General features: G+C 38.6%; 5 protein-coding genes and 1 non-coding gene across 7 annotated transcripts in view; 4 read left to right on the top strand and 2 right to left on the bottom strand.

The window, feature by feature from the left end:
* Positions 1-1,141, top strand: part of heatr6 (HEAT repeat containing 6) — an 8,260-nt gene extending 7,119 nt beyond the window's left edge. The window contains exon 20 of the mRNA XM_008332710.3: positions 4-1,141. Coding sequence (XP_008330932.1) covers positions 4-584 — 581 coding nt within the window. The 3' untranslated portion in view covers positions 585-1,141. The remainder of the gene's footprint in view (positions 1-3) is intronic.
* Positions 1,142-1,447: 306 nt separating this feature from the next.
* Positions 1,448-5,647, top strand: ddx52 (DEAD (Asp-Glu-Ala-Asp) box polypeptide 52). Of its 2 annotated transcripts, none has more exons than XM_008332707.3 (15): positions 1,448-1,620; positions 1,857-2,109; positions 2,222-2,361; positions 2,475-2,660; positions 2,740-2,883; positions 3,000-3,111; positions 3,194-3,266; positions 3,355-3,558; positions 3,649-3,739; positions 3,855-3,977; positions 4,272-4,422; positions 4,619-4,694; positions 4,859-4,930; positions 5,116-5,379; positions 5,485-5,647. In XM_008332707.3, exons 1-15 carry the CDS (start codon positions 1,534-1,536, stop codon positions 5,525-5,527), a joined length of 2,019 nt encoding a protein of 672 aa, XP_008330929.1. In that variant the 5' UTR covers positions 1,448-1,533; the 3' UTR covers positions 5,528-5,647. The 2 variants fall into 2 exon arrangements, with proteins under 2 accessions (XP_008330929.1, XP_008330930.1); XM_008332708.3 differs by having other exon boundaries at positions 5,489-5,647.
* Positions 5,648-6,044: 397 nt separating this feature from the next.
* Positions 6,045-8,439, top strand: rpl23a (ribosomal protein L23a). Its single transcript, XM_008332706.3, has 5 exons — positions 6,045-6,174; positions 7,255-7,435; positions 7,626-7,802; positions 8,120-8,189; positions 8,378-8,439. The coding sequence occupies exons 1-5, from the start codon at positions 6,060-6,062 to the stop codon at positions 8,390-8,392; spliced, it is 558 nt and encodes a 185-aa protein (XP_008330928.2). The 5' UTR covers positions 6,045-6,059; the 3' UTR covers positions 8,393-8,439.
* Positions 7,477-7,545, top strand: LOC112488670 (small nucleolar RNA Z17). Its single transcript, XR_003053011.1, has one exon. It is a non-coding gene; the product is annotated as a small nucleolar RNA Z17 (small nucleolar RNA).
* Positions 8,440-8,730: 291 nt separating the features above from the next.
* On the bottom strand, positions 8,731-15,664 carry birc2 (baculoviral IAP repeat containing 2). Its single transcript, XM_008332705.2, has 14 exons — positions 15,596-15,664; positions 14,992-15,072; positions 13,173-14,140; positions 12,801-13,081; positions 12,323-12,622; positions 11,878-12,166; positions 11,217-11,316; positions 11,025-11,103; positions 10,865-10,913; positions 10,460-10,702; positions 10,273-10,371; positions 10,004-10,159; positions 9,586-9,627; positions 8,731-9,186 (listed from the first exon to the last, which is right to left on the bottom strand). The coding sequence occupies exons 3-14, from the start codon at positions 13,369-13,371 to the stop codon at positions 8,993-8,995; spliced, it is 2,031 nt and encodes a 676-aa protein (XP_008330927.1). The 5' UTR covers positions 13,372-14,140; positions 14,992-15,072; positions 15,596-15,664; the 3' UTR covers positions 8,731-8,992.
* A 2,122-nt stretch (positions 15,665-17,786) lies between these two features.
* LOC103395116 (transcriptional coactivator YAP1-like) overlaps positions 17,787-20,587 on the bottom strand; it is a 5,366-nt gene continuing 2,565 nt past the window's right edge. Inside the window, exons 4-9 of the mRNA XM_025065840.1 lie at positions 19,843-19,997; positions 19,231-19,332; positions 18,881-18,984; positions 18,616-18,734; positions 18,160-18,260; positions 17,787-17,968 (exon numbers count right to left, since the gene is read on the bottom strand). Of these exons, the coding sequence (XP_024921608.1) occupies positions 17,787-17,968; positions 18,160-18,260; positions 18,616-18,734; positions 18,881-18,984; positions 19,231-19,332; positions 19,843-19,997 (763 nt within the window). The remainder of the gene's footprint in view (positions 17,969-18,159; positions 18,261-18,615; positions 18,735-18,880; positions 18,985-19,230; positions 19,333-19,842; positions 19,998-20,587) is intronic.

The raw sequence follows: 20,587 nt of genomic DNA on the forward strand, positions 1-20,587 counted from the left end.
CAGACTCCGCCCTGTGGTCGAGTGATGTGTTCTCTGCCCTCTGCCACGTCGTCACATCCTGTAAGAACTTCAAAGTGCGAATCCGATCAGCTGCTGCCTTGGCTGTTCCGGCGCGCCGCGAGTGCTATGGGGACACTAATCGGTTTAGCTGTGTCTGGCATTCCCTGGCCACAGCTCTGGAGAACAGCGAAGACACAAATGACTTTTTAGAATACCGCTACAGTGCCAGCCTTCGACACACGCTGTCACAAGCTCTACTGCACCTGCTCAGCATCAGCCAATCTCAGGATATGCCCTTCCTTGCAGCATCGTTGGCCGGTGAGGAGGGAAGAAGCATCAGACAGCATTTGATCAAATATCTGAAATCAGTGGAAGCAGGAGGAGAAGGGGGAGGGGTGGAGGGAGAGAAAGACACAGTGGGGAACCATATGAACCCTCAGCACAGAATAGAGAGCCTGCTGCTGACTCTCAACAGACTGAAGGTGTTGAAACCTGAAGAAGAAGGAAAAGAAAGAGAGGAGAGGGCTAAAGGAGAGGTTGTTGAGTTTTTTGAAGACTTGATGAAGACCTGTGAAGAGCTATAGTCACATGATCACTGTTACAGTGATAAGAGCAGTGGCAGAAGTTCAAATGAAAACGTATTCTCACCTCTAACTTTGCAGTGGCCTTTCTATCCAGCATTCTCTCTCCAGCATCACTGTCCAAATCTTTGTGAATCACAGGACTCGCATACTTATATATTATAAACTATATATTACATTTCTCAACAGAAAATAACCACATCTTAAAGAAATTAAATATTAAAAGTGAATTAAATGTTTTGTTTATTATTGAAATATTTCATCATGATTTTAGCACTTTTTTTAACACATTTTCTTATTATTGTATTTAACATTACCATTGTAATGTTTGACAGAAATCAATGTCGGTCAATATATTGATTTATTATTGCCATGCCAAAATATATATGTTTAACACACTAGTCTGATTGAATACTTAAGACTGCAAATAAGAACTGAACCAAGTCCTTAGCTGCCCAAAGAGGGGTAAAAGTGCATTGATGGAATTTTTAAATTTCATGGTTTGTATGTCAAATGATGCTGCTTCTGACTTTGATAGTCAATAAAACCTTTCCTAATGATCCTCGACTCACTCCTTTAGTTCCTAGGCTTCTGTTGATCACAATTTTTTATAATGAACGATTGCCTAAAGAGAGAAGAAGGGCTGATATAGATTAGATTTAAAATGTCAGTGCGACGACGAATGAGTGGTCATTGTCTATCATCTTAATTGTTTAATTGGGAAATTAGGCTGTATTATAAGATAAAGTGATCCGCTATTGGGCAAAAATCAATGCGAATGACAGTAGTTTTGGGATTGTTTTGTTTCTATCTACAGTAGACTAGGCCCTAGTGAAGTCGCAACCACCAGCTATGCCAACTACGGCCGTTAGAGGGCGATGCTTTCTTTTACGATAAGATCCGTGTTGATTTGTAATGCCTGGCTCGGAAGGAAGACCACGCTGCTGTTGAAATGGACGCCTTCGAGTTGTTTAGAAAACTCGGAGCTGGAGCTAAATTTGATCTGAAGAGGTTTGGACAAGATGCCGCTCGGTTTAAGGTAAATAAAACAAATATTTATCAGAGAATATTACTGAAAATGGCGTTTACGAGCTGTAGCTCAAGCTAGTATGTTTGGGCTAAACCATGTCCGTAATAACGTGAAGGGCTCCACATTGCCTGTATTTTGAACGTATGTGACTAATAATACTAATGTGTTAGTGATTGTTATTTCTTCGCACAACAGAAAAGTAAAGTATTTGTAGTCACGGGCTTTCATTGTGCCTAATCTTTTAGGTTGTCAAAACTCACGGAGAGGACTCGTCCTCAGATCGACATTTGGCAATCGATTATTTCAGCAAAGGCGCAGCTAATGGAGCCCAGAGCAAGAGTTGTGGACTGGAGAAGGAAAAGGAGGAGGAGAAAGTAACGGACCGACAGGAGGAGGAGAGTGACAGCGATGATTCTGGTGCAGGACTCAAAAGGAGGCGAAAAGAAGAGAGTGGAATTAAGAAGAAGAGGAAAAAAATAAAAAAAAAAGAAGCAGAAGGTTAATCAAATGTTAAACAAAAGTTCTGTGTCAAACTAATGAACGTAGATTGCTGTTTAAGCCTCAGCTGAGCTCAGCCTGTCACTTTAAACCAACCTCTGTTTGTCTACAGCTGAGGAATCAACTTTAAAAAACACAGATGGAAGTGGCATCACTTGGACGTCTTCACTGGAAAGAAAAATTCAAAACCTTCCAGGGGATAAGAATGAGAAAAAAACGTTGAAAAGGCTTAAGCAGGAGCATCAAACAAAGGTTCTTACCTCAAAATGACTTAAAGAGCCTGGTAGAAAACTAAGCTTTGAAATATGGACATGTACAACATGTTTTTAGTGAGGCTGTTTCTAAATCTTTTTTTTTTTTTTTAGGTTAACCATATTCGCTCACAACACCGTATAAATGTCCACGGCTCTGACATTCCCGACCCCGTCTGTACATTTGAGGATCTACAGTCTGAGTATCGCCTCAACCCTCGTATCCTTCAGAACCTGACAGACGCAGGGATGAGCTCTCCAACGCCGATACAGATGCAGGCAATACCACTGATGATGCATGTGAGTATAAATCCACACATCTTATTTTGTATACAGTACACAGGCGGTGGATTTCTTATGACATTCGTTTTTGTCTCAGGGCCGTGAACTCCTGGCCTGCGCTCCTACAGGGTCAGGGAAGACATTGGCGTTTTGTCTTCCACTGCTCGCTCACCTGCAGCAGCCAGCAAACCTGGGCTTTAGAGCTGTGATCATCTCCCCGACTAGAGAACTGGCCAGTCAGGTACACACACATTCCATCATGGTCTCCCTGGTGTAAAGACCTTGGGTATTTTTGTAAATATTTGGGTTTTTTCAGGTTTTCACAATTGACATTCAAGGAAATTGTGTTGTGTTCAGACATACAGAGAGCTGGTGCGTCTCTCAGAGGGAGTTGGCTTTAGAGTCCACATCATTGACAAAGCTTCTCTGGCAGCCAAGAAATATGGACCACAGTCAAGCAAAAAATATGGTGAGAAAGCAAAAAATGTATACAGAAGAGGTGAAAGTTATTGCTGTTCCTCACAGTTCTCATCCTGTGTTTTGATGCACAGACATACTAGTCAGTACACCCAACAGACTCGTCTTCCTTCTAAATCAGGATCCTCCAGCTCTCGACCTCAGCCGGTAGGAGTTGATTTGTTTTTTATTTCCCCCAGATTCACTGATGTTAAAAGAACTCCTTGTATTTATTGCTTATCTTGCATTGTTACAGTGTGGAGTGGTTGGTGGTGGATGAGTCTGATAAGCTGTTTGAAGATGGTAAAACAGGCTTCAGGGAGCAGCTGGCTGCAGTGTTTCTGGCCTGTTCTGGGTCGAAGGTACGCAGAGCTTTCTTCAGCGCCACCTGTACTCTAGATGTAGATCAGTGGTGCCGACTGAACCTGGACAACCTGGTGTCTGTAAACATCGGACACAGGTAAATAAATCGCCCTGCAACAGTCTCTGGATTGATTTGTGAGGTGTTTTTAAGAATTGTATAAGACAAATGGTTGTATTGTCACCTCAGGAATACGGCTGTGGACACGGTGAAACAGGAACTGCTGTTTGTTGGTACAGAGAACGGCAAACTGGTGGCCATGAGGGACATAATTAAAAAGGTAGAGAAGTTGTTTCACTGACTTGTTTTTTGTCATGGCTGATCATGTGTATTATCACATGGTATAATTTACATGTGATGTCAAATGAAGGAATGTATGCTTTGTGGCATTTCAGGGTTTTCTTCCTCCCATGCTGGTGTTTGTTCAGTCAAAAGAACGAGCACGTGAGCTGTTCCATGAGCTGGTCTACGAGGGAATCAACGTAGAAGTGATCCACGCAGATCGGACACAGCAGCAGGTATGAAAGCACACCTGCACTCAGCCCTGTATTACACTGTTTCACATAGGCACGGTTGCACTTTCTGAACTAGTTTTACACTGTTAATTCACACCAAAAAAGTGTTGAATAAGTGTGCCTGTCACAAGAAGTATTTCCTATGTCCAGTTGTCATATGCTAATCTCCAAACCTTGATGCCTTCATTATAGTGCTATAAAATGTTTTTACTCTTTTTAGTGGACTAGAGTTGTTGAATACTTAATCATACTTTTTCAGTATTTCATCATCTTCTTTGTGTGTGTCTTCTGCTCCAGCGAGACAATGTTGTGAACAGTTTCCGCTCTGGTAAAATTTGGGTGTTGATCTGCACGGCTCTGCTGGCCAGAGGAATTGATTTCAAAGGAGTCAACATCGTCCTGAACTATGACTTCCCCACCAGCGCAGTAGAATACATCCATCGTATTGGTCAGTCTAACTTTCTTGCATCATCTGCAAGTTTTAAAATTGTATATAAAAGTAATTAATTTAAAAAATATATGTGTTATAGAAATCTGCCCCTCTTCAGTAAAACTGTGGCTTTTTTAGCATCCACATATTTTGTCAACTTTTCCCCATTTGGTCTTCATCTCCTCACTTGTTTTTCTGTTTGTTGTTCCAACAGGTCGCACAGGCCGAGCTGGACATGAGGGGAGAGCAATTACCTTCTTCACAGAAAATGATAAACCAATGCTGCGCAGGTACTGTACAAGGAATCACAATCAAAGTATGAAGAGAAAAATTTTCAGATGTTTGGGAACTCAGCTTCAAAGATTTAATGATTAAGTTGTACAGATTTCATGTATTTTCATCTTTTTCAATATTATTTTTAATGAATCCATTATTGTGCATTCTTATGCTGTAGCATTGCTAATGTCATCAAACAAGCTGGCTGCCCTGTTCCTGATTACATGACTGGCTTCAAGAAGACACACAGGTAAAACAGAGGGGAAATAATGTTGAGCATGGATAATTTCTAATATTGTTAATATATTATTATTTTGTCTCTGTCTAATGTCTGTTGGGCCCTTCTTGAACTATTTTGAAACCTCAAGAGTCTGTTTTTTTAAGTCCCAGTGCTAATCAGGCTATTCATTAAATATTCAACTATTTGCTTTTCAGCAAAGTGAGGCAGAGACTTGAGAAGAAGCCTCCAAATAGAAGCACCATTTGCACAACGCCTCGCTTCTTAATGAAGAAGAAGATCAAGACACATGGAGAGAAAGAACAGACGAAGGCAACAGATGGAGAGCAGAGTGGTGAAAAGAAGACAAAAACACAGGGAGTTAAAAGAGGACATAAAACACAAAAGGAAATGGGAACAAAAATGCACAAGAAAGTGTTACAGGAATCAGGACAGAAATCCTCTGGAGCAAAGATTAAAAAGTAAGATCCTGGATTTTATGCTAATGTCCAAACATTGTATACCTTTATTGTTTTTAACCAGTGTTTGTTATTTAAAATACTTTTTATTTTTCCTGTTCTTTCAAGGAAGGTAGTGATGAAAAAGAAGCAAGAGAAACAGAGCAATTGATCCAAGAAGAACTGATGATTTCATCAGTTTGTTTTAGTATTTTATATGGCTCTGTAAACTGCCCACTTTCTAGTATGTCCTTTGCATATCTGCATATAAAATAAATGGATTTATACTAAAGATTGCTTTAGTTTTTCTTCTGCAACTGAAGACTTTCAGATAACACATTTAAGTAAATCCTTTAAATATTGTAGTGGTTAAATAACAGACAATGGACTTGTTAATTTAGGGAGAAAGCAAGTTATACAGTTACTGTAACCAACCAGTATATAATGACTCATTTTCAAATTAAACAAATATTTTTAAACTTTTTTTAAAATTTAAATTTCTTTGTAATGCATTTCTATTTTGTGAGATCTTATAAAATAATATAAATAACAGAACGGATATATTTAAAAACCATAGCGCTTTGGAATTGTATGAATAAATAATAATATAGCTGCTTTATGTGTATATGTGACCATTTTCTCAAAGTAAAATACAGTGTTTTAGATAAAACTGTTTAAAACTGGCAACACTCGAATGTCCTAACATGGTTCTGGTGCTATCGCGATACATTTGGCATGAGATCTCGCCCGTGCTTTATACTGCGAGAAACCCCGAACAGTCTTCCTTTCTCAACATGGCACCGAAGGTGAAGAAGGAAGGTTTGTGAATCTTATAGTTTTTTAATGAAAAAACTGTAATTATTTCATGTGAAGCTCATACTAAAAGCTATGGACATCCACAAACGACAACAATACAATGAGAGTACTTAAGATTAACCAATTGTTTTTAATAAACGGTTTAAAATGCGTACATTATACACCCCGATCCCGGCTTGTACGTAAGAACGTGATGCTAGGCTAACGTTAGCATGTCTCACTTAATGATGCAACCAAAACTGTCGCTCATTTGTAAAATTAAGGCTATCACAAGGCTTTGTCGTTAATATAGTGCCGTATGAGTGTTTATTCCAACCGCCTAATGTCTCGTACAGTTAAGGTAAGCAGGTAGCCTTGTTTTGTCGTCCGTACGAAACGATGCGGTAGCTGACACGTGAAAGCCTTTCGTATCTCATAGTATTTAATCATCTTATACTATGTTGTGTTGTTTATGAAATTACACTACACTGTTGTCATGGTTGTATGGTGCAAGTACAATAATATTACTCATGCAATTTAATTGTTAAATAAGGTTATTCTAAATGCTAAAGCAATGCTATCAATATGTTCAGTTGCCCTAGCCACTTCTTAAACGGTTTGAACTAAGCGTGACAAGTCACCGTTGTCAGTACTGATAGGTGATTAAAATATGCACCGATATTTTTGCTTTGTAGTTTATTCTTTACTTGTTAGACAGTTAAGCTACGGGTTTCTCAAACATGTGCTCTGGTTTTCAATTATTTTTGTGGCTTAAGGCCTCATTCATCATGACAACTTTCGTGTATGGTTTAATATGTGATTAAAGCCGATGACTGCAGTGTCAAATTCAATTTTAGGGTTTTCGTTTTTGGTTTAACTTTGGCTGCGTTAGACACTAAGAACAAAGCTGAATCAACTCTGTATTTGACAGGCGTTTTCTTCTTTGCACGTTTTTTGCTTGGGATGTTTAGATCTTCTCTGGTGATTTTTGTTTTGCTATATAGTTATGATGATATATATATATATATATATATATATATATTATTTTTATTACAACTGTCACTTGTAATTCATAACAATTTAACTGCCACTTCTTAACCCTAGTTGTCCCTGCCAAGACTGAGGCGAAGTCTAAGGCTCTGAAGGCCAAGAAGGCTGTGCTTAAAGGCGTCCACAGCCAGAGGAAGAAGAAAATCAGGACTTCTCCTACCTTCCGTCGCCCCAAAACCCTTCGTCTTCGCAGGCAGCCCAAGTATCCTCGCAAGAGTGCTCCTCGCAGGAACAAGTGAGTTACATAAAATGAATGCTAACAAAATGAATAAACCTGGTGCATATGATGGTAATAGCGATCAAAGTATGAAAAGAATGATTCCAACTTATATTCACTGATGCACTAAAGTCAAAATATCTAGTATTTAATGTAGAATGGATTAATATGGAGAAATGGAGACTTGATACAAAACATGTTTCTTTAGGTTGGATCACTATGCCATCATCAAGTTCCCCTTGACGACAGAGTCTGCTATGAAGAAAATTGAAGACAACAACACACTTGTATTCATTGTGGATGTCAAGGCAAACAAACATCAGATTAAACATGCTGTCAAGAAGCTGTACGATATCGATGTCGCCAAAGTCAACACACTCATCAGGTGAGACCTGACTAGCTCTATAGAACCCTATTTTCTTGGCATGACATTTGGACACGTTTAATAGTAATGTAAAGAGAGAGTGAGACATTGAAGATGAGTCTATGCACTGTAAGAAATCAGTTTTTGCATTCAATTTTGACAAATGCTTGTTGAAAATACAGCTTGTTTGTGCAGCTAGTGTTTTTGTGTACATGTTAACTTAAATCTATAGACAGTTGGTTATAATTTGTCACTGACTACTCATTCAACATAAATGCTATATCGCAGGTAGTGTTATTTGTTGTACAGTTGTATCATGCAGACTGTTTTGTGTTCAGGCCTGATGGTGAGAAGAAAGCGTACGTTCGTCTCGCACCAGACTACGATGCGCTGGATGTTGCAAACAAGGTATGTTAACTCAGCGGTTGCATGTTATCTAAATTGTATCTGCTTTGTCAGACGTGCAAGTGATGTAAACTTTATTTTCAACTGAATGTCAGTGAAGCATTCAAAGGAACCACTGATGCCACTAAATGCAGACACAGTCCTTTACCATGGCGATGAACTCTTTGTAATTTTTTTTTTTTTTCTTTCAGATTGGCATCATCTAAACTGTGGCTAAAGACACTTGTGGAATAATAAATTTGTATAAATTAAATCTGATTGTGTGCTGCCGTATTTGTTAATATTCTTTAAAAAAGTAATGTTATTGAGAACATGTTGTCTTTACTTTAGGCAACACTAAATAAGTCAAATGCAAGGGACTTAAACCTGAAAAGGCAACAATTTTGTCTTTACGTTTTTCCTGGGTGACGACTCGGTAGTCTGAGGTTGGTTAGAATTTCAAAGATAAACCTCTTTTGTATGATGAATACTTACCATTTAGTGCTTCAAAATAAGGAAAAAATATTTTTAGCTTAGTAACAACTTATCACAACAGATAACAACATTCCACTTAAAGTTTGCTTTTTTTTATTGATCGCTTTTACAGGTAATTGCTCTGAACTTTAATGTGTTTATTTACCACATTTAGACAATCGTTATGTTTAACAGTACGACTTTCACAGTTACACAAAATGTGTTACAGTATTTGGCATCATCTTGAACGCAAGATTGACCTGTCATTTGAACATGTTGAATTGTAATCTTTTAAGTATTGCTTACATTCAGTTCCAGTCCTGTGACTGAAGAATCATCTCTCAACTTGCTGCTTATGAGAGAAACGTTCGAACTGTACCTTTAACCAAACCTCTGCAGATTGGGCACTTTCTCAGTGACGGTGCACATTCTTTACACACGACCAGATGTCCGCAGGGGATGAAGACTATGTTGACTTCCTTGTCCATACACACTTTACAGGTACGTTCCTCCTGTAATCGTCGCAGCTGTTCCTCCATTGGAAGGTCTGTAGAGGAAAAAAAAGAACCCGTGTCACGTAACTATTGAAAATGGGTAACTGGGCTCTTGTTTTGTTGCAGTCCTTTCGCCTCTCATCCAAAAGGCTTAATTCTGTCAGAGACAATGGTTTGGCATCTTTTCTAGGATTATTTCAGACCAGTGTCCTGAACCCAAGCAGATGGCTGGTAGTGATGATGTCCTGTTGTTGGCATATCAGATTAAACATCCTTTTATGTTCCCCTAGGTGTCGAAGAGATTCACTTCCAAAGTGAGTAGCTATGTCTCTATGTAAGTTCTCAGTCATCAAGATCATTTTAAATGACCTGTATCACCAGAACATACGTAAACCTACTATTAAAATGTTAAGAGTGGACATGTGTTCTAAGGCTTTTAACAGTTTTCATACCTGAAATGTCTTGGCTTGGTGATGTTGCCTCATTTGACTGGGCTAAAAAAAAAATACAAAAGACATTGTTTATTTAGCACAGGCCTTTATGTATGATTCATTCACATTGTCTTAAGACTGTTACACCATCTAATTGTAAATCTTTCTCGAGTGTCACTATGTGATAGTGGTTCAGTTTTTTCAAGAATTTATCCCTTTGTTGTTTATTTTATTTTATTATTATTATTTCCCATATTACAGGGGGCTTTCTTTAAAGGGAAACAGTCTTGGTGTGAAGTTTGGGTTTGAAATAAATGTAAGTAACGTGGACTATAGCATTAGTGGTGTAACTGTCCTGTTTAAATTTCATGTTAAATAATATGTTGTCAATATAGAAGGTGTCTGGTTCTTAATTTTCTCTAGTGAATGGTATAATTACCCATCAGATCTCGGAGCAGGTGAACATCATTTTTCTGGATCCAGTTGCGGAACACCTCTGCCGCAGCGTTGCCCTTGGTGAGGACCAACTCTATCAATCTGGCTGTTTGCTGTTGTGGTGTTGTCTGAGCTTGAAGACCGCTGTACTCTTCTGCAGCTAAAGGTAAACAGGGAAGAGGTGGTCCAAAATAAGGTTTTTATAAGTAAGATCTAAACTAGCTGTAGTGTTTAAAACACTTCTTGACAGTAATGTAAAGTAAAGTCACTTACATAAAACATTTTGCTCTCTCAAGTGCTCCAACACTGGCTCTACACTCTTCAGCCGTTGGATCAATGCTGCCTGATGTCTCTTCACAAATGTGAACCCGTCTGGAACAAAAAAAGTACTTTAGTGCAACATACATGGCTAAAACAAGATTAGAACAGCTGAGACAGGAAATGATGTAACTTCAGGTACCTGATGCCATGGCCTCTGCCAGCATCTCACGTTCCTCTTCCCTTTTCTGGTCTTCAGCACTGAGCAGATCTGAAACCAGTTCCTGGACAGTTCTGTAGTTTTCTCCACTCGTCAGGATCTTGCTCTGTACAGTTTGCTTGACTAAGCTTCTCTCAAAGCCCATCTCTAATGCTGACTTGATGACAGGGGTGTTCATCATAACAGCATCTTCAGATCTCTCTTCTCCAGGACCCAGGTGAACAACTGAGAAGAAAGTGGACACATCACATCAGGTAACATTACGTATTTATCATTTTCTTGTTCTTCCCAATACAATTAAAACTAACATGTCTTGTTCCTGTTTCTAAATTGTTGCATATGTCCTCCTTCCAATAAATGTCTTATTTCAAATTCATTCATACTCACCAGGAGGATCTACAAACTCCCTGGAGCTGCTGTCTCCATTTGTTAGAAGCTTAAGAGTCAAGACAGAAACAGTATTTTAGGTGAGAATTTTAAAAAGCAACTAAATGCCCTTTAAGAGCTATTCCTGTCAAAAGAACTATTCCTGTCGCTCTCAACTCACCTGCTCAAACAGACGAGGAAAACGGGCTTGGATCTGGTGGACAAAATCTTGTCCTTTCTCCTGAAGCAAATATTCACACCTGAAATCAAAACACACATCAGTTCAGGTTTGTTGGGTGAAGTTTAAGAACTTATGTTCCCTAATGGTTTAAACATTGTTATTGTCTTCAAAAATATAAAAAGCAGTGCTAACCGAGGAAACCACTTGGCATGTTCCACCCAAGGATCGTCTCCGGACTCCCAGCACCGAAGTCCTCCGTCACAGCAGAAACATTTGACATCATCATTTCGACCTTGAAGCCACAGAGAGACATTGTGCTGAAACAGGTGGCTGTTGTTGTATTTCTTTTTTAAAATACAATAAACAGTCATTCTGAGAAACATAATTTTCTTTAAATTTGTCTTTCTATTCAAAAATATTTTTGTTAAGATGTTTGGTACTTTTACATAAGACTCATTAGTAGCTAAGTTTTTGGACTTTCCAAACAAAATAGCTGTCGGCAGTGTTTCCCCAGTGGGGAAAAACATTTACTGCTAAGGGGGTAGAAGAAAAGAAATCTGCATATTATGAGTAAACTCTAGAGTACAGCATGACAGTTAAGATTTATGTTAAAATACAGATCAAGTCACAACTGTTTTTTAAGCAATATTAAAACATGTTCCCATGTTTTTAATAGGATGTATTATAGCATGTTTTTAAGGGAATTAAGCCCTGTACAGTGTACAAACATTTTTGTGGGTCAATGAAATACTTAGGACAAATACTGGTATTTTTTAACCCATGGACAAAACATTTTAACACTTAAGTTCTGTTTTACAGTCACCGACATAAGTATCACTTATATTGATCCTACCTACGTAGTAGAATCCGGCTTTAGCCAGCTGATCAGGCCGCACAGGTATACGTGATGGCCAGTGGACAAAGGTGAGCAGCCGCTCCTCGCTCTGCTGCATGGCAGGATTGGAGACATTATTGAGAGCAGGTCCTCCTGCAGACAGTTGGGAGTTTACTGCACCAATAGCAGCTCCTGCCACTCCTGCCAGAGAAACGTTGTCAGCTCTATCCCCTCGCACAAAACGACAGTTTGGATAATGTCTTTGGTGTTCTGATACAGCTCTGTCGCCTGGCTCCCAGTTACTCAGCTGAAAATGTGGAACACAGGTAAAAACACATCAGTATTACCAACGTCAAAAGCTCACTTCACTGACTTTCTGATATTTCTGTGTCAGCTAAAATGTTTTATGCCTACTGTGAACATTTAACAGAAATCTATTCTATAGTCACTGTGATATGCTCACCTGTCCTCCACAGCTGAAGCAGGCCACACGGTCGCCCTGGCCTAAATAGTAGAACCCAGCCTTGGCAAGCTCTGCAGGAGTGATGATGGACAGAGTCCATGAGTGGAAGGAGTCCAGACGATCTTGCTCTCGCCTCATGCTGGGGTTATGGCACGTTGGTCTCTGATGGGACATGTCTTCTACACCACGGGAGCTTAGTGGGCTGGATGGCAGTGGAGCAGAGAAACCCATATTCAGGTATCCAACTGGGTCCTCACCTGGGCCACTCTGGTTAGGAGCAGCCGGGCCTGGACCAGACAGCTAAGAGAAGAGACGCACAAGGTAAAAAGAATGAAAATACTTTTCCTCTTTCTATAAGATGACATTAGAACAATCATTATCTGATACACTGGGTTATTTTATGGCTGTTTGATTAATTGGCTGAATGACTGACTGATACCTAAATATCTATGGGACATACAAATAAACAAAAACATACTGGGATGGCAGGAGCAATGCGTAGAGGGGAGAAGGCTGAGTGAGAAGAAGAGAGCAGGTTGGCAGTTGATGGGAGGCTCTGGATGAAGGAGCAATTTGGAGACACCTGTCTGTGTCTTTCTGTAGGACAGTCCCCAGTCTGCCAGCCATCCGCAGTCACATTACACCTGAAACACTGTACCCGGTCCCCGATGCCAGTATAAAACCAACCAGCTCTTGCTAGGCTTCGTTCTGTAACTCCAGAAGCTGGAAAACGGGCAAAAGTAGAGATGCGAAAGAGCTCTGAAAAAGAAAAGCAAATTGCATATTCATGAAATTTGTGATAAAAGCACATACATGATCAAGATTTAAATAAAAAAAAAATCTGTGCTACCTGAAGAGTTGTCATATTGTAGATCAGGTGGAGGCCCGTTACGACACAGACCCATTAAAAACTGGTTGTTTTTAAGTTTAAGAAGTGTTTCCATTTTCAGATTTAAGTATAGCAAAAAGAGAAAAAAGTGATGTCCTTCAAAAGGAGAGAGGTTTGAGAAAGCCCAATGTCTTGTCTGCTTTATCACACATGCACGCATTCATACCCAATAGAAAAAAAAAAGCTGTGAAGGGGTAGGTTTAAAGCTGAAGTCAAAAACTGAAAGAGAGGCCGAAGCAAGAATGAAACTTAAAGCACTTATATGGAAGAAACAAAACTAACAGCCTAGTTACCATGATGACACCACAATGACCTCACAGCCTCATTGCCCTACAACAGGGGTGCCCAAACTGTTCCACAACTGTGGCTGCAGGTTTTTGTTTCAACCAAGCAGTAGCCTGAGTTGACGGGTTTTAATCAACTGATGTTAGTCTTCAGACAGCTGATCGGTCAACAAAAACCTGCAGCCACACTGCTCTTTGAGGAATAGTTTGGACATGCCTGCTCTACAACCTCTCATTCTCTCCCTAGACTTATTTCCAGATGCCCCTAGCCGGAACAGCATTGTGGATATGAACAAATCCAATGCTTTTTAAAACACTGGAATATCTGAACACATTCTGTAAAAAACTGCAACCTAAAACATGGATCACCCAGGGTCCGTGTTTTTTACTCTTTTGGCACACATAATATCAGTTGACAATTTCAAACTAAACATTTTTAAAAGAAAATGTAACTAAATGTAACTAACTATGCACACATACACACAGACAATAGACATTTGTTCTCAAACCCCTCCCCCCATTTTGGACACCCCTTTTGTTGGAGTCTAAGCCTCCATTTTTGAACAGTTAAAACCTAATAAGAAAAACCTTTTCCTCTTTTTGAAGGGACAAAGGACCTCCCTTTTGGTTGTAGACTGGCAGCACCTGTAGACATTTTACAAAAGCAGACAATATTGAGAATATTGATAATAATAAGAACCATATTGTGTCAAACAGGAATGGCATTGTTTTTTCATTTTTTGTCATTCTTAAAATATATCAAATTGAAAAAAATCATACAAATTCAGTGTGTGTATGATAAAATATTTTATTGTTGTTGAACATAAGTAATTTCAGTTTTTATTATCTATCTGGGATTCCTCTTCAAAGAAGATTATATTCTCTCCAGTATTTGTCTATTTTACTGTGAGCAGCCCCAGGTAAAGATATCAACACACATATGTATATATATTCATATATAATGTATTATTAAACATAACGAATATTAGGGGGTAACTTGTCGGTGACTTCGCTTTTATTTAGTGGCAACATTGGGATGGAGACGTTTAAATACCAAAATATATTATGTTTGGTTCTGTTGATGTTTATGGTAATTACTTTAAATTAAAGTCGAACAAAGACTGGGAAGAACAGCTGGGGGTTGCTCGGTACTTTCCTTGATCAATCATGCCTCTTCCTGTTTGACATTTCAATTTAACATAGCCTTTCGTAGACAACTTTCGTGTATATGGTTTATCACAAAATATATATAAACATAAATAGGCAGTTAATAGTCTTGTTCATATAAATAATAAACACTAGTTTAATTATGAGATTTCAAATTTACAGAGGCCCCATTCACAAACAAACGTCGATTACGTCAACTGACGTTAGCTTAGCAATGCTAGCGTCTAACGATAGGCTGTAAAATAGTTCTGGTGTAAATATAACCACAATTTAACTGTTAATCAGCATACGGAGATTAAACTGTTCAGAAAACAAGTGTTATCACTCACCGTTTAAACAAACTGCCTTTCTACGGAAAGTCCCGGTAATGACGTAAATTGTCAACGGATGGTTGCAGACGTCTCCACCAACTTCCGGTGAACAAAGTAAAAAGAATGAATCAGTTATGACTCGTATATATACCAATGATTTACATGTCTTAGCTATTGCTCAGGTAGAGGGAAATCCCTCAGGTATTCCCAAGCCGAACGTGCTATGCTGACTGAACGCTTAGTCAGTCTTTACCAGCAATAAAGACGGACTAAATCAAGAAATCTGGGTATATAAAGTCACACTCTATAAACAAGAATAATTAAAGTTACATATTTTATTCCATTCAGATTACGCAGTTGTCATTTTGACAAAAATCAAAATAGAATAATATACTGAAAATACATAAAAGCCATGTTGTCAATGCGTCATGTTTTTTAGTAATATGTTGGAAACCGTTACATTAGTCAGGAATACAACTTTTCCTAATTATATTATCCAAACAAATGATATTTTTCAAAAAACAATAACGTACTTCATTATTGAAATGGGTATTTATAATTTTCGCAACATAATGTTATTTAACTACATTCACTACATATTCTCATAAAGCAGTATACTTACACGTAGATGATTTGACGAACTGGTGAGCTTGGAAACTTCCATGTGTCTCACTGAAAGTGTGGGATTTTACTCACTTCATAACTTCGCCTCTGTCGTCACCCCCGAGGTCCACTGGGAGGAGCCATTGTGTCATGCTGATGATCTTTGTAGTACAAAACAAACGTGTAGAAATTAGCCCAGACCTGGTGTGTTTAAATGTTTATTAAACATAACCATCTTTAAAATGATTATAATTTGAGTAAGAACACATATATATATTCATATAAGACACATGCATAAAAAGGTACAAAATAAGTCTGATTGCTTCAAAACAAAATCTGTAAATATAATAAAAACACAATATATATTATACATATATGTCATGCATGCATGCTACGGTTAATAAAAAGCTAGGTAGTGTGTTGCGTTGTGTACTCTTACAGGGTACTTTAATTTAAAAACCATTAAAGTGTTTTAGCGCTTTCTTTTTTTTTGGGATGTTGTAATTTTCATCTTCAGCTTTATATTCTGTATACAAACAAAGACACCTGGTTAGAAACAAAATATTATTTAAAAACCGCTTCAAATCAAAATATATTAACACACTGCATTGGAAAACTGTCAGCTAAACACAGATTAAATATAGTTATAATATAGTTGACCAAAAAAGAAGTAAAAGATTTCCATATTGTTGAGTGCCTTTTGTGTGTAACAACATCAGAAAGAGATTAGTGTAATGATAAATTTGGTATAAAGCTGTAAAAAGTTTTTCACCAGAACCTAAAACTGTTATTGTCTTTATTTCTGAGAAACTGAGATTGAGAATAGGTGAAGACGTTCTTTAGATGTGATGCCAGAGAGCCTGATGGGTGTTATCAAAAAGGAAATTTATCTCAATTTACTTAAAAATATTCAAGTCTTGTTTGACTGAATACATGACTTTTACCAAAACCTAAGGCCAGTGTTTAATATACAAGAGTAAAATGCAATATAATGGCATCTACTAAATCAATTCTCCAATAAATACTATCTTTGTAAAGCTTACATTAAATGGATATATTAATCCAGCAGATTAGAACCTGAAACAAGGCACCGAGCAACACTGAATATCAGTAACTTCAACGTGACAGGCTTTTTAGTGACTTTTCTACCAAGCAGACATGGAAATTACATTAACATACAACATAACTGATACCATATGACGTTGTTCTTTTTCTGACGAGTGTGAGTAGTGTTTGAAAGGTCTTGTTGACCGAGTTGATCACAAGATCAGATCAGTGTCAGTATTGCAGCTTCCTGGGGGAAACCCTGTATTGTGTTGGATTTTTGATCACATGTTTACATTAAATATGTGATTATTACTGATAATCACACCACAGAGGTCTTCTAATGAAATACTTGTCTTACAACATTTTGAGTGTTAAGTGGAGATGCAGTAAAACCAGTTGATCTTTAAGTGCTTTTGAATTATTGATTGAATTTGTTTAACCCATAAGGCAAAGCTTGTTCCTGTAAACTACATTTTGGGAAAACTTCAGACATTGGGAAATCCCACAAACCCTAGGAAACCAAATCTGAAACCAGTTTTGTAAATAATTCATAAACCGTGCTAATTTCTATTTGTTTCTCCAGCTTGTTTTAAGATGGTACAGCATATTCTGAAGCAGTTTTGTTTTTGTGTTACAGTCCTCTACACTGCGTGTCATGACAGCTCTGGAGGGATATTAAGTCGGGGATTTTTCCTGTTTACTATATTTTTTGTTGCTTTTCTCTTCATTAAGGCTCAGTGGTAGTTTCCCATGTTTTTCCAAGGCTGGTTATTAATGCTGTAGGTGGGTTTTAACCTTTAAACTGCATGGTACTTGGTCCAGGCTTTAAAATAATACTTGTATGGGTATAATAATAATAATAATAATAATAATAATAATAATAATAAAACAACTTTGACCAACATTACAGAGATATCATGTGAGGGTGAAGGATCTAGTGTAAACCAATCTAGTGTAAACCAAAGCCCACAAGGAGCACCAGCATCTTACCACCGTGCGTGAGAGTCGGCTTCTCAATCCTTAGTGTCACAGCAGTCCAGTATTTTCTCTGTAACGTTGATCTATACCACTGCAGAGGCAAAAATTAAAAACAGAATCCTCCATGTTCTTAGTGTTGTCATAAGTGTTTGATGTCAAACATCATGTAGGTGTTGGCAGTGTGTCTATAGCCATGTGAGCAGGCTGTCTCTCTCCATGTGTGATCCAGAGAGAACCGTCTCCATGTCCATCAGAAGGTCCGAACTGAGACCCTCGGGAATGCACGGCATTAACTCGTCGCCCTCAGACATTGGCATGACAGGCATGGACTCCTGTAAGGTAATCGATGAGTTCTCTCCAGAGTCGCCTAAACACAGTAGGACAGAAGACAAAATTTAAAGACCCCAATTAATTAATTTAATTAAAAACATCAAATGCTGAGCTGCGTTAAATAAAAAAAACTTAGAATAAAGGATAATTTGGGTTTTGGAGACGGAACTAGGAAATGACTCATGTCAGTGAGTGAAAGAATGACGACAATGTATCAGTGTGTTTTACCAGTATCCATGTGATCCACGGAGCTCAACATGTGGTCCGATGTGCGGGGTAAACTGCTGACACTCAGACCACTGTCTGTGCTCTCATTGCGTGAGTGAGCGCTGCAGAAGAAATAAAACACAAATAAAGGAAGGACGTTTTGTATTTGAAATCGTAAAATTAATGGTAAGATGCACATTTAAGAAACCACTAAGGGGCGCCAAAGCACCACATGGGGCTGTGTAGTGGAGTTAATGTGGACACATTTTTTAAAAATTCCTGAAGATAGTTCAGATTATAATTTTAGGTTTTTTTTTTGTTTGTTTTTTTACAGCAAGTGCATAATAGCAAATGTTTTTAAATGTTCCAAAACATCTAGTGCAGTGAATAATGAATTATGATTTAGAATGATGGCAGTAGTCCTGTTGTTCTAAGGTAACAACACTACTATATACAATTCTATAAAACATTCCTCACCCATTAAGTGTTGGTTCATGGTTTGAGGATCTGATCCTGACGTCCAAGTTTGGGACAAGTGTCTGTGAGTTCCTGTCATGGTCAATCCCACCGGACATCTGGTTTCTCCCCCCTACCTCCTACAGAGGGCATCACATAAACGACATGTAAGAGTTGGACGTGAACATCAGGAAGTTGCACTTAACTATAAGGTGTCAAAATGCTAGTGTTGTAAAAACTCAGTTTGAATTAAATATTTGGGCTAACTCTGTCTGTCTCTTCTCACCTGAGGTGCGGCCTGTGGAGGGTGGCCTTGCTTGCATCGGAGCCGTTCTTTTTCCTGTCTCTGCTGCATCACCATGCCAAGGATTCCAGGGTTCATATTCTGTGCTGAAACATAAAATTCACAGGAGAGAGAGAGAGCATTTGGACAACGGAGAAAGTAAATCCAAAAGGTAAAAGATTTCAGTTGTGATAGTCAGTAGTGATATTTGTATGAGGACATTCTGTCAAAACTTTGCTGTGGTTTATATTTTACTTTGTTTTTATTGGATGTGATGATGGACAGAAATGTTTCTCATTGACAAACAATAATTGTCAATCTGAGGTGGAGACACAAATTTGACAGTGTGCTACCTAGACGCGGGTCGACCCATGTGGTGGACTTATTTATGTGATCGATGTAGTACACCTCTCCATCTGCAGTCACAGCCTGCTCCCAGCCTTCAGGCAGTGGACCTGAACAGCAGTGAAAGTACACAGTGAGAAGGCAAATGGTGGATGGAGTGCATGGAGTGTTGATGTAGATGTAGATCAACCCACGTCCACGAATCCCTGCATAACTCGTGTTGTGTTGGGGTTGTCGAGCAGCAGTATATTTACTTAGAGGAAAAGATTCCTGTTCAAATCCAGGACACGACTTTTAAGTACAATAGTGTCAATCTTTGGTGAAAAAACCCACGCCTCACTAATTTTTTCAGTCTAGACACATTTCAAAAGAAAATAAACGAAACTCCAAGGAGAAAAAAAAGAAAACATATTTCAATAAATAAATCTGTGATACTGCTGTCATTTCTAATTCATATCAGTCTTCTTGGGGATCTGTCCACTACAAAGACAAGGACAGTGAGTGGATTTCGAACCACTAAACACAGCATTAAGTGACTAGCGTTGAACGCTCGTGTGACATGTGGTGACACTGAACACTGTCTGGACGAGGTCATGAAGCAGAGAAGTGTGTCGGAGTACCTGTCTCTGGATTGATGTTTTGTTGTTGTGTGGTCTGTGCTGGGTTGCTGAGGGAGTGAGCGTGGAGTGGAGGCCCAGCGATGGGATGCTGGGCTGCAGGCGACTGAAGCTGTGAGAGACGTGGGTCGTGCCAGGTGGTTGTCTTATCGTGGTGACTGTAAAGACAAGACAAATTTAAAGTTCGCTACTAAAGAAAAGCCACAGAAGTGCATCAAGTTTTTTTTTTAATTTTAGTCCATTGTTTTGGGACCATTGACTAATACCTACAGGCAATCATGAGAAAAAATAGTCTTAGTACACCCAAGGACACATGGGAATAAGTTTCAAATTTAGCAAAATTAGCAATTATTTCAATGCAAGTAACATTACACATGCATAGCAAAAAACAAAGGTTGAAATTTCCCACAGATTCCCTGGATTGACCTGTAAAGTACCCAGCACCACTCTAGCATTTGGTGAAGTGGGTGTGGGGCACGTTTGTCTCTGACCTGCTTTACCTGTACTACCAGCTGTGCACATTCGTCTACACGCTGAAAATCACTGCTATCGTCAACCGAGCCAGCCTGTGATGGGAGTGTGAGCCATCAGGCCAATGGCTTTGGGAAACAAAAAATGGCAAAAAACAAGTTCCTAGCAAGTTTCTAGAATAGATATAATACTATGTGTTTTCACTGTACATTAATATTGGAAGTAAATACATTAGCAGCATCTAAAAATGTTTTATTATATGTTTTTTTTTCTTTCA

Source organism: Cynoglossus semilaevis, chromosome 19 (assembly GCF_000523025.1).
Source record: "Cynoglossus semilaevis isolate Cse_v1.0 chromosome 19, Cse_v1.0, whole genome shotgun sequence".
Lineage (NCBI taxonomy): Eukaryota > Metazoa > Chordata > Actinopteri > Pleuronectiformes > Cynoglossidae > Cynoglossus > Cynoglossus semilaevis.